At 43.5% G+C, this 13,011-nt stretch overlaps 1 protein-coding gene across 3 annotated transcripts in view; it reads right to left on the bottom strand.

Moving 5' to 3' along the window:
- The window catches only part of GRB10 (growth factor receptor bound protein 10), a 145,672-nt gene that overhangs the window by 18,589 nt on the left and 114,072 nt on the right, over window positions 1–13,011 (bottom strand). For all 3 annotated transcript variants that reach the window (XM_082295568.1, XM_082295569.1, XM_082295567.1), the window contains one exon: window positions 5,488–5,644. In XM_082295568.1, coding sequence (XP_082151694.1) covers window positions 5,488–5,644 — 157 coding nt within the window. The remainder of the gene's footprint in view (window positions 1–5,487; window positions 5,645–13,011) is intronic.

Here is a 13,011-nt window from a genome sequence, read left to right on the forward strand (position 1 = left end):
AAAGTTTAACATTATAAGGCAGTGTTCTTCAAGAAATTCTTACATCAAGGCTTCATAAGCACAGACTTTTGAGACAGGAATAGATTTTTTTTTGTGTACAGTAGCTACAATAATACAGACAAACCTCTGCTTTTGGCACTGGTTGTATACTGTAGAACTGGAAAGGTGGACAGGTTTAAGGGGGAAAAAAGTTACAGAAAGGCCACTGTTAGGTCTTGAACTATTACTGAAATACAGTGTTGTATTTGATCGCACTCTATAAAACCAGTTCATTTCAAGGTGAACTTCAGGCCTTCATTGTAGATGCTAGACAATGGGGTTTATTATGAAAGAGGTCACAGGATCTACTTTACAGGAATACTGACAGAGACAAATGTTTTGTACACATGACAGGGCAATTTTCTGCTCTAGATTTGGTTACAAGGTAACTCCCCATAACCACCACTTCTCTGGTCAAAAGAATGGGACATCAAAGCATGAACAGATAGCTTAACAAACCCAATTCACTGAAAGCAGTAACTCGAAAGCAGGCAACTGGCTAAGTGTGCACTACTTAATGAACTCATTATCTTGACAAGTCTTCAGAACTTTCTGAGAAAATATTTAGGTATTTTTTAAAAGTTTTAACTAGTCAGTGCTTTCATGACTTACATAATACAAAATTAAAAACATAACTTTAAACAAAAAGCCTGTGACTTGCTGACCAAAGAAGTTTGGGGAGTCCCTTCCCCACTTTGTGTTTCTGCAATCCTTGTATTTCTACGGTAAGAAATACCAGGGTGCCACCCAAGTTCTCTTGGGGTGTTTTCAGGAGAAAGCAAGCAGTCAACGGCACCTCAAAAAGAGCAAGCTCTGGAATATCACTTGAATTACTGAACTCAGCAGATTATGTGATGTCTTTTATTGAAAATTTAACCTATGATGGAATGATCCCATCATCTATCACCTTTTTCACCTGCACTTAGGTTGCCAGTCATCACCAGCTCATTGACAACTTCAGCATTTACTGTGCATTTGCAATGTCCAGCCTTGCTATAGATTACATTTTCAAAGGGGTTAGCATTGAAAAACTTCCATAGTGGGCTGCTGTCAAATGAAGAGCTGTTTCTTAGTGCATCAGGCATAACACCATTTTGAAGGGGTAGTTCTTTGACTAATGTCCACAACAATACTGCTGCGGGTGGCTGTTAATAAAGGACATTTTGCACCACCTCAGCATTCATCACCTAAACTTACACATTATCTAGGGGCTTTGCAGTTAAAGTTTCAGGTATTGCTGATCTGTTGCTACTATCATGTTTTTTAAGCAACTGGTGAAGTCAAATCTCCTCCACATTGTGATGAGGACACATAGGGTGAAGGGCCTATTTTTTAAATTATGCTTCCTCCAAAAAACATCTAATTACATTGGTATGAAACTTCATCGCAGTATGAACCCCGAAAGACCACATATCCTGTTACTGTCTGCTTCTGCCACCACCCAAAGTTGTGGTCTTCGCTTGTCAGGGACAAACTGTTTGTTCTGAGGAAATCAAGTATAGATGAACATTTGTCAATTGGTTTTGTATTTCAATGTTTAGTTTCTGTAAATATACTCGGTGTCTGTTTCTTAGATGCTTTAGACCACTGACCTAGATGTATTCTGTTACTACATCAAGACCCTTTTGAGATTCTGTGGTGATACTCCCACTGATTTAATGTTTATATTTTCATTTTGATGGTCAAAGCCACCTTGGAGAAAAGGTGCAGCATTTCACAGCACGTGCATGTAAAAAAAGGAAGCTAGTCCTGGTCAGTTTGCTATTACTTCATGGAAGTTGTACACTTGGGAAGTCCTTGGTAATTTGCACTTGGTTGGTACAAATGGGATGAACTTGACACATGAGAAACTCAGCCTCAGTCCTGCTTTGAGCTTCCTGCTACAACACTAGAAGCACAGATGTCAGCCTGTTCAGTTCAATAGGTCAGTCTGTCTTCAAGTGGCATTGCTGTTGAAGTGACCAGAAATGTGTCCTTTCAGTTTATCTGATAGGCCCCACTCAGTCTCCTCTACAGACTTCCTGGAACAAACTTTCCCCCCACCCCGCCCAAGTTAATCTGTATTATCAGAACTTCTACAGAACTGTAGCAGTGATACAAGGTGGGAAAAGGAGCTGGATTCCATCAGGAACAACTCACAGGGCATGGCCCAAAATTCCCAATTAGAGAATCACTACAAATGACAGGTGGACCCCTGTATGAAATAGCCCACCCTACCTTTGCATTTTAGCAAGCGCTGTGTTTATCTGTTCCACTTTTAATTCACTCGTATTAAGGGAAGTCAATGCACGTAAACAAGAAAATCTATGTACAAAACTGCAGCAATGCTTTCTTCTAACCCTCCCATATTTCAGAGCCCTGCTACGTTCTTTCCTGCTTCAACTGTATTTAAGTAAGATGTACAGTCAATTCTGGAGCTGGAAAAATGAAGCGTGTAGGTAGGGAGGGATGGTTTCAGTGTCCAGACACATACTATCATGTGAATGTCTTCACCATTATTATTTGTGCTAATGTCCAATACAGAGATCTCTGTCCCCATCCTAAATGGATGATAGTTAAGCATGGAATAGAACACAGGGAGAATACCACATTTTATGAACAGGTTAGGTATACTTACAGTAGCAAATGAAATAATGGGACTGATTCAAATTTCATAGACTGTGTAAATATTGACCACAACGTGCTTTAGATATTAGTGGTATGGTGCAGCAGGAACCACTTTCAAATGTCAAATCAAGAAAGTCTGATGGCAAATTGTCCCACCACTGCCTACAGTGAGAACACAAATACTTTGTGCAGTCAAATAGCTGATTAAAGTTATGTGCAAGCACACATGTTATTTGGAATTAACTTGGCTATGCTTGTGAACAGCGAGGTGAGGGTTCCTTACAAAGTGGGACCTCAAAGACCAATGCAATGATAAATATGCAGCTGGCTTCAAAAATTTGATCTTGTCCTCAGTCTGCCCAATAGTAATACAATGAACTGTTTCTGGAACCCAGCTCTTTTGGAAAGTACTATTAGGCAAAATATGGGGAGGGAAAAAAAAAAGATAGCGAACTAAATGAAGGAACTCCTCTCTTTTGGTAGGCTTCAAGACTACCACCTACAGCATTAAGTCAGCAAGGATGTATTGTATAAGAAATAATGTCTTCTGGAAACACAGAATTCTGACTGCTCTTAAACCATATTTCTTTTCACACTAAGTATTTATTCACCATTGTTTCATACTTATACTAGCAATCTTATATCTAGAGGAACAAATATGGGACATCAGACACCTGATGATAACTTCACCCAGGTTGCAGATAGATTACTACATTGATCTGACAGTCTCCAAAATACAGGAAAGCATTTAAGCTACAGAGAAGCTAGAAATAAGCAGACAAATAATAAAAAAATTCCAACTGCATCCAAAACTGGTGGAAGCATGAAAGTTGATATTTGAAGTTTATTGAATATGTCGCAGTGTATACTTTAGACCCCAGATTCAAGAAACTGGATGATTTTGTCTCCTGTTAAATGAACTCATTTATTCCCTTTTCTGTCCTCATCCTTTCAAATATGTGAAATCTGTATAATTATATTTTTTTGATTCTTTAAATATTTTTTCTTTGTTGTCTTTACACCCCCAAAGGTTGCATTACTTCTCTCACAGATGTACTGCGTTGCCTACAGGGGACAGCCCTGGAGCAGCCCTTGTGGAACGAAGTTTGGTGGCTGCTGAAGCCCCATCCTACACACCCCACTTCTCTGGGGGATCGCTTTGTGCTTCAGTTTGAAACAGAGGTCCAAGGCAGGCAGGTCCCCATGTATATAAATGCAGCCCGATAAGTATCTTGCTCTTTTCCCATCATTGTTAATTACCAAGTTATTTGTGTGTAAACAGAAGCTTTTGATTTCCTAATCAGCCTCCTGCCCGATTCATTCAGAGATGTCACACACCAGAGTTTGACAGCACAATTAGTCACCATGGAAGCTATTGTGATGTCACAAACACTGAATTGTGGCATCATTGAATGAATCTGGCAGGAGAAGGATGTTGGTTACAAAGGAGAAGGCTTCTGTTTACACAATACCTTGGTAATCAGCAATGATGGGAAAGAGACTATAGAAAAAAAGAGCCTAGTAGTTTAATGAGCATTGATAAAACTGAAAATTTGTAAAGGTTTTCAGAAGTGCATGTGGCATATTAAGCCACGGAGATAAAGATTCTGTAATTTATACCTTAATTATTCACCTCATCCTATGTCCTCAGAACTGAAAGTATATCACAGACATAGACCAGTGAGTGTTTCATCTTAATTTTTTCATATATTTCTACATTAGGAGAGATAATAAAACCATTCAATAATCAGGATATATGTGTTTGGGGTTTTTGCAAGTGTTAGTCTGCAGAGCAATGAATTTGTTAGTGTTTAACAGTATTGGTTTAGGGCATCACAATTCCAGCAAATAATTTCCTTTTTTTATTCGTAAGGGTTCTGAATTACATTTTTAGACATAAAACCCCCTCTGTTAGCTACAGATAGTATTCACAATTCCAGTGCTGGCGATTGCAGTTTATGATTTGTCTTCCTCTCTTCTAGAAAAAACGTTCCCTGTGAAGTATATCGACTAATACTCCAAATGCTACACTTTCTAAAGCGTTATGGCATGCTATGGAGAATTACAGATAGCATTATCTGAGCGATACGCTGTTGCAAGCTGCACAGCAGAACCCTGCAACTAATCAGTGCCACAAAATAACAGGAAAAGCAAGACTCAATAACATGAGATCCTTTCAGGTACTGTAATTAAACCAATTCACGGTGTTATTTAATTCCCCACGGTTCTTCCTCTTGCTGCCTTCTTGAAACTGTAACCATGACACCTTAATTTCAATCAGGTGGAGGAGCTGCTGCCTGGAGAGCAGATACCACCGCTGGTCCAGAAATTGCCCATGGATTTGCGGGTGGTGCCACCATTTTTTCCCTGCCTGAAGTCAAGTTTGGCCAACCCCCTCCCCCACCTCAGCATGTCTAGCTTTCATAAGCATTACTGTAGGTATGCAAGGCTGAGTCTCTTCACCCAGGTCTCCCAGCTGGTGATGAGCTGAGCTGTTTCATAGGACCGTACTCTAAGGATCAAGCTTAATTTGCCTAAGCTGTTTATTTGCAATAGCTTCAGACACAGCAAGGCAGCAACAGAGCGCTAGCGTGAAGATTAGACAATTCTTCTTTTTTTATAGAATAAAAAATCGGGATGGGAAATAACGGAAGGACTTTAAATGGCTTAAAACGCTTAACACATCAAATTGTAATACACAGAAAGCACGTATGTGACTTCAGCTAATTGTACAAATAAAAGCAGTGGAAAAGAAAACGTTCCGTCTGGAAGCACATTTATATGAATCACACATATTTTATGTTCCCAGGTAACCATGCCACCCCTTTGACCATTCCCTACCTAATCCTAGGTGAGGGTGATGCTCCACTAGAGTCCAGCTGTTATCATCCACACAATGACTTTTGTAAACGAGCAGCTGACAGAGGTCCCTGGCTGTCATGTCTGCTAGAATCTCGACCACTTTGCTTGTTCCATCTTCACTAAAGACTTTTACATCCTGCAACATAAAGGGTACACTTACAGATCAACAGCTCTGAACATAGGCAAACCACACAGCTACTGTAGAAAAGCATCATCCTCTTGGTGTGAGGGTTCCAAGCACCTTGGCAGCCAGGACAAATGCAATGGATGATTCACTTTATAACACTTTCTCTCGATGCCCCCTAGACCTATTTCCCCTCCCCCCCCCCCCAACACCTCCCTGCACTAAACAAAGATTCAGCAGGGTTAATATGACCACGTACACAGGAAAAGTGAGAGAGCAGGTTCTGTATAAAGCTGTGTAAGGTAAGCAAACGTGAAACAATGTCGAGAGAGTACTTTGGCAACAGTGGGCAAGAGAAATCACATCCAGTCAAACACACAATTTTCATTGTGATCCCATCGGAGGCCTCTGAACATTCACAGAGGAGCAGGCCAAGACCCCAAAGACTAAAAATGGCTCTCTTGTTCCCCACTAACTTTTGATTGTTTCATGTGGGGAAGTCCCACTTGCAGTTTGCCGGCAAATCAATTACCTAGCACAGTCCACACATTTCTCTCCCTGCCCTGACTTCTCTTTTGATCCTAGCTTGAAAGTAGTTTGAAACCAAATGTGCATACGCTGCACATCCTAAATATCAATGGGGATGAGAGAGCAAGTCAGGAACCTTCTCCCCACCTCCTGAATTATACAGATGCTTTCCTCTTTGCATTGTTCTGCTCAAGCGAGAGACACTTGCCGCAAAATTATTTCTCCGGGCGAACGTGCAGGTCCCAGATTTAAATCAACTGTGTTTAAAACGCTCCGCATCCTAGTGAGAGAAGGAGAGTCTAACAAAAACCTCGAGGGTAATTTGATATGGAAAATCTTACCTCAACGGCACGTAAAAGGCAGCAGTCGGAAGAACAAGATGGCATTTTAAATGGGGATTGCCTCTTGAGAGTTAGTTCTCTGCCTCCGCCGACCCTCTGCAGCCTGCGGCTGGGCGCCCGGGGTGCCGGCGGCGTCAGGGGGGGCCGTACCCTACCTGTCACGTAGCCCCTGCTATGGGGACTGTTTCTGGGGAGGGAAACAACTCTGCCAGAGCTCCACTCAAAGGGTTACACGCAATCTTTGCGGTAGTGAATCAAACCACACTGTGCAGACCAATCCTAGCCCTCCCTCCGACTGATGTAATCATTTCCCACACACTATCAGACTTCCAAATTATTCCCGCCTCCCCCACCCCCCCCACCCCCCAAAAAAAAGAAGGAATTACAAAGGAAATGTGTTTTTTTATGACGACCTTGGGGCGCTTGAGACCCCTGGGGCGGCCGCGGGGCGGGGTGTGGGGCGCCCGGCACGCGTGTGCTGCTGCCCCGGCGCCGGTGCCGATCCCGCCCGCAGCCCGGCCTGCCCGCGCTGATGTCATCGCCTGCAACTTGGGCACTTGAACTTCTCCGCCGCCGCTCCCCGCCCGGCCCGACCCGCGCCCGGCTCCGGCTCCGCTCCGGGCCCCGGCGGTGCCACCGGGCCGGGGGCGAGCGAGCATGGCCGGCGCCGCCCCCACCCCCCCGCTCCCCGGTGCCCCGGCTACGCACAAATTCGAGCCCAGTGAGGGAGGAGTTAAAGCCTCATCCAGCCCAAGTGACTCAAACCCGCGCGTTCAGGAAACGGCTTCATCTGACAGCAGGGATGAGCCAGCTCTTTCGGAAGCGGGCTCTGGAGAGGAGAGGAGGGGGAATCCCGGTTGCTCTGGGGAAGGCATGCGTGCTGTGCAATGGAACGGCTGCACTCCTGCCAACGCTTAGCCACGCCAGAGGCATCCTCACACACGCAGGAATTTGTTGGGCGTGGGGGTGCCCCGTTTTCTGTCCTGCGGGCAAGTCTCTGTTGTGTCACTAGCCCCGCGTCGCAGCAGAGCCCCGCATCACACCCGCAGCGGTCCCGGCCCGCTCCGGCACTCGGCAGCGCGCCCGTGGGACGGGGGGACACGAGTGGAGGGATGCTCGAGACACCCCGCGGGCATCGCACCGCAGCGTGCGAGTGGGGAGCGTAGCTCTCGTGCTCCCTCCCAGCATGGGCCAGCACACCGAAAAGCCAGTATGCAACAAGACAGAAAGTAGTTACTTTGTTCGTTTTAGTGGGGAATGGGAGGGACTAACACCCGCTTGATTTTTTTTTTTTCTTCTACTTTTTGTAGTATTGCGATAGATTGGAAAGCAGTGACGAAACCCGAAAGTTGGTGATTAAAGAATTCCTTTCTACTTTCAGCTTACTCTGTGCATATAACTGCACTTTCTGTATTGAAGCTAAACTATTTTGGATGGATTTCCTGCCTCGGGAACCAACCTGGTGACATCATTCATTCATTAGTCACGAGAAGCACAGCCCTCTGCTCCCTGCCTCAGCTTTCACCGGGGAGCCCTAATCAGGAATGCGCCACAGCAATCGCCGCTTTTGCAACACCTGGAGGACAGACCCCCCTTTTCCTTTCCTGCTGGGAACATGGCAGTGATACAGGACAGACTGCACTCGATCATTGCCAGTGCCAAGTCCCAGAAGAGGGGCAAAGCTGTTAGGCTGAGGGTGCCTCTCCAGCCCGTGCAGGTGGAAAAGAGAGAACTGTAAGACAACCACCACACTTTTCTCTGTTCCCAAGCATGGAAAGCCTTAATGCCGTGTGGCCACTGGAAGAAAGCTGCAGCTGTCTTTTATGGTCATTCATGCTGTGCTTTCTCGGTATGAAGTAAAGGGGTCATGGGTACGTGTCCCACCCTCCCCCTCCTTTGCCCAGAGTCTGAGCTGATGCCGATGCCAGCCCCCCTGAAGCACCACAGCATCTTAAACTCCTGGATACCCAACGCTGCTGTTTGGTGTGCGACTACTGTAATGCCATGTTCCCTCCTCCGGAGAGCCAGGCCCTCTAGGCAGCACCCACTATCCCAACACCACAGCCACTGTTACAAACATGGATATGTTCCTTCGTGGGACCAGTCAGCCCTTGGGGTGTTAACAGTGCCTTTAAAGCTCAGGGACTGGAGCGCAGTGGGTGGGCAGCGATGAGCAAGTTAACTTCACTGACTATTAATAGTGCTGTGTTTGCCATCAAGGGCAGTGCAAGGCCACGTATCACCACTGACATCACAGATATAAAACACTGCATCAGGAGGGGTTGTAATGGCCTGAGCTGAACCCTGCCCCGGGGGATGGGAGAGAGGCAGAAGTGAGATGAAACCCTGTGCCTCTGCAGAGGCAAGAGTGCAACAGTCCCCAAGAGGCTTACATGGAAGGTAAGGGGATTTTATGTCCCCACATACCGCTGCAGAGTTATGATGTATAACCACAAATACGAAACCATCTTGATGACAAAGCTTCACCTCCAACTTTCTGACAGTTTCTGTGACAAAAGATGCCAATAACAGTACTCCTGTATCACAGAGGGAACTGAATTTCAAGTCAGTTGGTCAAATTCAACTCTCTCACATTTCATTTGTGTCTTTTTTTTTTTTTTTTTTATAAGGCAGCACCTCCCACTTTAAGATATTAAGGGCTCCCTATTCAAACTTCTTCCAGCAGAAACTTGGTGTTTGGAGTGTTTCACTTCCAAAATTGAATTGGGGCTTATTGTCTATAAAGGAAAATGAAGCAGGATTCATTTGAATAAAATACTCCAATAATGAAAACACTTAGCCTGATGAGAGGTTCAAAAAGTTAGTCTGACACTTTTGCCCTGCATCTCTCTGAGAAATGCAGTGAAATGCAACAGCAGACTGCCTGCAACAGTGATTTACAAAAGGCCCTAATTACGTCAGCAGCACAAGGCACCTTCTATTCAAAATTAAGGTTAAGAATGCTAAGCCAACCAGAGCACTATATTGGCTGAACATTCAGTGCTTTACAGTGCAAAGGAGCAGATAACAGACTGCGCCATTGTTCTGGGAAGAAGTCTTCCCCCAAGCTTTTCTTTTCTTTTCTTGAAAGACAAAAAGACTTAAAAAATTAAAAATTTAAAAGAACATTAATATTCATCACTTCAGTGGTTTCATATAATGGGTCACATATCTTGAGTATCTTCATGTCTGTTTCATCTTCCAGCCTCAGTTCCTCAACCTCACTGCAGTATTTTTTGTGTATCAAGTAATACAAATATTTTAGGAATGTGGAGGGAAAAAAAAACCCAACAAAAACCAGAAAACCAAAACAGTCATGTGATGGTCACATCATTTCTTCTCCACTTTTTGTGCTATTTCTTTCCTTTTTCTTCGAAACAAAACCTATGACTATACACAATCATCACAGAATTTCACTCTGTTAAATGATGTTATGCTGAAAATCTTCAGTGGCAAACAGATCTACATTTACATTCTACAGCCTGAAATTATACAGTGTAATTTATATCAGTGCAAACCAACCTTTGTTATCCTGGGTTATGACTCCACACGTAAGAAGAGAGCACCAGTTATCAGAAGGCCCTCTGACTGAAATCTAATAGATACAAGGTTAAAAGGTTTCAGTGCACCAGTTCAATAAGAGTTTCCCTTGGAAAGAGATGAAGATCAGAGACTTCACAGAAAGCCATTAAAATACACTGAAGAGTCATTACTACGATCTGCACAAACTGAAAATCAGTCCAGCAAGTTTTGACTTCCATCCCCCAATTTCACTCATCAAGACTGTTCAGCCATGAGAATCATACAATTGGTGAGGTAAATAGGAGGAAAATGGAACTGAAATGTAAGCATGTACCTTGTACAAGCAAAAGCAGCTATTTATTGCAGAAGACACTTATGTACCAGGCAGGTACTTGCTGTTTTCACTGGAACCCTGTTTTGATGAGATCTTTTTTCCAAAAGCTTTCTATAATCAAAGCTTATCAGCTCACAAGAGCAGAGTCAGAGCCACTGGAGGAATGGGGAAGCTTTCAATTAGGATCAGTCAACTCAAAGCTGCTGAAGACTCTAGCTCTGCCTGGAGGCTACCCTTAAACTGCTATTTGCCTAGTTGAAAAAGCAACAAATAAAGGAAGGTTTTGCTTCCTAAAGTTACAAACCTTTGAAAAAGAAAGGCCTCTAAGCATGCTCAGTGCACACCTGACAGGCAAGCAACTCAGTCAACCACATCTACATGCTGGAGCACCAGCCAGTCCCCCTGTACTTGCCCAGCAGCATTAAGGCAGTTTTATAAGGCATGGGAATTTCAACTGCTGCAATGAAATAAATATATAGGTCAACCCTATGGCTCTTTTTGCCTTCTCTGTTGCACTGCTCATGCAGGAAAATAGCCCTTCAGACAAACAGCAGCGGTAACAGCAATACATCGTGGCTAAGATCACTTATACACAGGGCATCAGATCGTACTTCCTTATACAAGAAAAAAACCTGTGAGTTATTTGATCATTGCTTTTTTTTCTCCTACATATACACATAAAACCCTTGGAAATGCTGAGGTTAAGGTTCTCATAGCAACATTAACTCTCTCCTCTGGCATATACTATATTTAGGTACACATTTAAAAGCCTATGAACAACAAAGGAGAACAACTGTTGTACGATCAAGATCTTAAGTCTTTGACTTTCATATTCAGAACAGCAACCGCAAAAAAAACCAAAAAAAAAAAACAAAAAAAACAAAAAAAAAAAAAAAAAAAAAAAACCAAAAAAAACAAAAAAAAAAACCCACAACCCCCCCACTTTAGTTGGCCATGTTTCAAAACCCTCACTCTGTCCTCCTTCACTGGGCATTGAATTTTAAACCCATTCCCAAGGGTCAGAGAAATAACCTGACCTGAAAGGTAATCACAGTAAAATCTTATGTTCAGTGGTCACCAAAACCAATACTGAAGTCATAAATTGCATGAGGGTTGTACCAGCAAGAGAGGTTTTGGGAGTCACAGTGGTGTGGGCAGAGAAGGGCAGGGCAGGACTAGTGCCAGGTTCAAGTCGGCATTGGTATTTGGAGGGTTAGCTCTTTTGAAGCCATCCTGTATGGACATCCAATCACACATGCACCCAGTACTTTTGGAGAGTTACATTCTTTCTGGAAGTAAGGGAGAGAGACGGAGCAACTTAACATCTAAAGCACATGACAAAGGCTCCTGACTCTGGACTTAAGCTGGATGCCGTAAGCTATGTTGGCTGAGTTCATGCCACTGTGGTGATTAATCAAGCAAACATGTCTCTCTGCACTATTTCCATCGTGGTTTAACCACAGCCAGAAGCTCAGCCCCACACAGACGTTCACTTACTGCCCCCAGTGAGATGGGGGAGAGAATAGGAGGGAATCAAGTTAGAAAACTGATGGGTTGAGACAAAGCCAGTTTAATTAGGAAAGCAAAAGCCATGTACGCGAGCAAAGCAAAACATGAAACGCATTCCCCACTTTCCATGGGCAGGGAGGTGTTCAGTCATCCCCAGGAAAGCCCATCATGAGTAATGGTGATTTGGGAAGATTAACACCATCACTTCAAACGTTTTCCCCCTTGCCTTGTCCTTCTTCTTCCCCCAGCTTCATATGCCAAGCAAGACACCAAATGGTGCAGGATTTCCCTTGGGTTAGTAGTTGGGGTCAGCTGTCCCAACTGTGTCCCCTCAAGCTTCTTGTGTTCCCCTCCCCTCCTTGCTGGAGGGGTGGGATGAGGACCAGAAAAGACCTTGCCTCCGTGTAAGCACTGCTTAGCAGTGACTAAAACATCTCTGGAATTATCAACACTGTTTTCATCACAAATCCAAAACATGGCCCCATACCAGCAACTAAGAAGAAAATTAACTCTACCCCAGTCAAAACCAGCACAATTACACACTGCAACTGTTGACATTTGAGCTTAAAGAAATAAGCAAAGTATGTTATGCGGCATGTATACTAAGCACATTTAAAGGAACATATACAGTGAGCACATTTGGGGTACTATTAAAGTTTAAAATAGAAATATTGTAGTAACAAGCCAAAGCTTTTCGTCCTCTAATTCAAAACTGCATGTGAAAATGGTTATTTGTTATGCAGGCACTGAATTATCTGCTTGTATCTTCTCAAAACTTGAAGTATTTCTTAAATCTAAAAGTATTGCTCTCTGTATAGGTTCAGTATTGTATAGCAACTGCATCGAAGCATCTGCAAAAATCTCAGCTATTTACATACAACTGTGCAATATCCTCCAAAGGAAAGACTGTGCAGAGCACATTTTCAAGACAGAACCACTGCCTGCACGAACAAAAGATTTATTCCAATGTGTGTGCACATACTTAGAGGCTGAAGGTTTGGAAACTGTAAGTTGCTACCCTGTAATTTCCATATTTTAAAAATAAATAGCAGAATGCAGTTTTAAGTGATACATACCTACATACAGACAACACATCAATTTTGTGACAGTATTCCCAAAAGCTGTTTCAACTCTTTCCCACTTTG

This window comes from Coloeus monedula, assembly GCF_965178545.1.
Source record: "Coloeus monedula genome assembly, chromosome: 1".
NCBI lineage: Eukaryota > Metazoa > Chordata > Aves > Passeriformes > Corvidae > Coloeus > Coloeus monedula.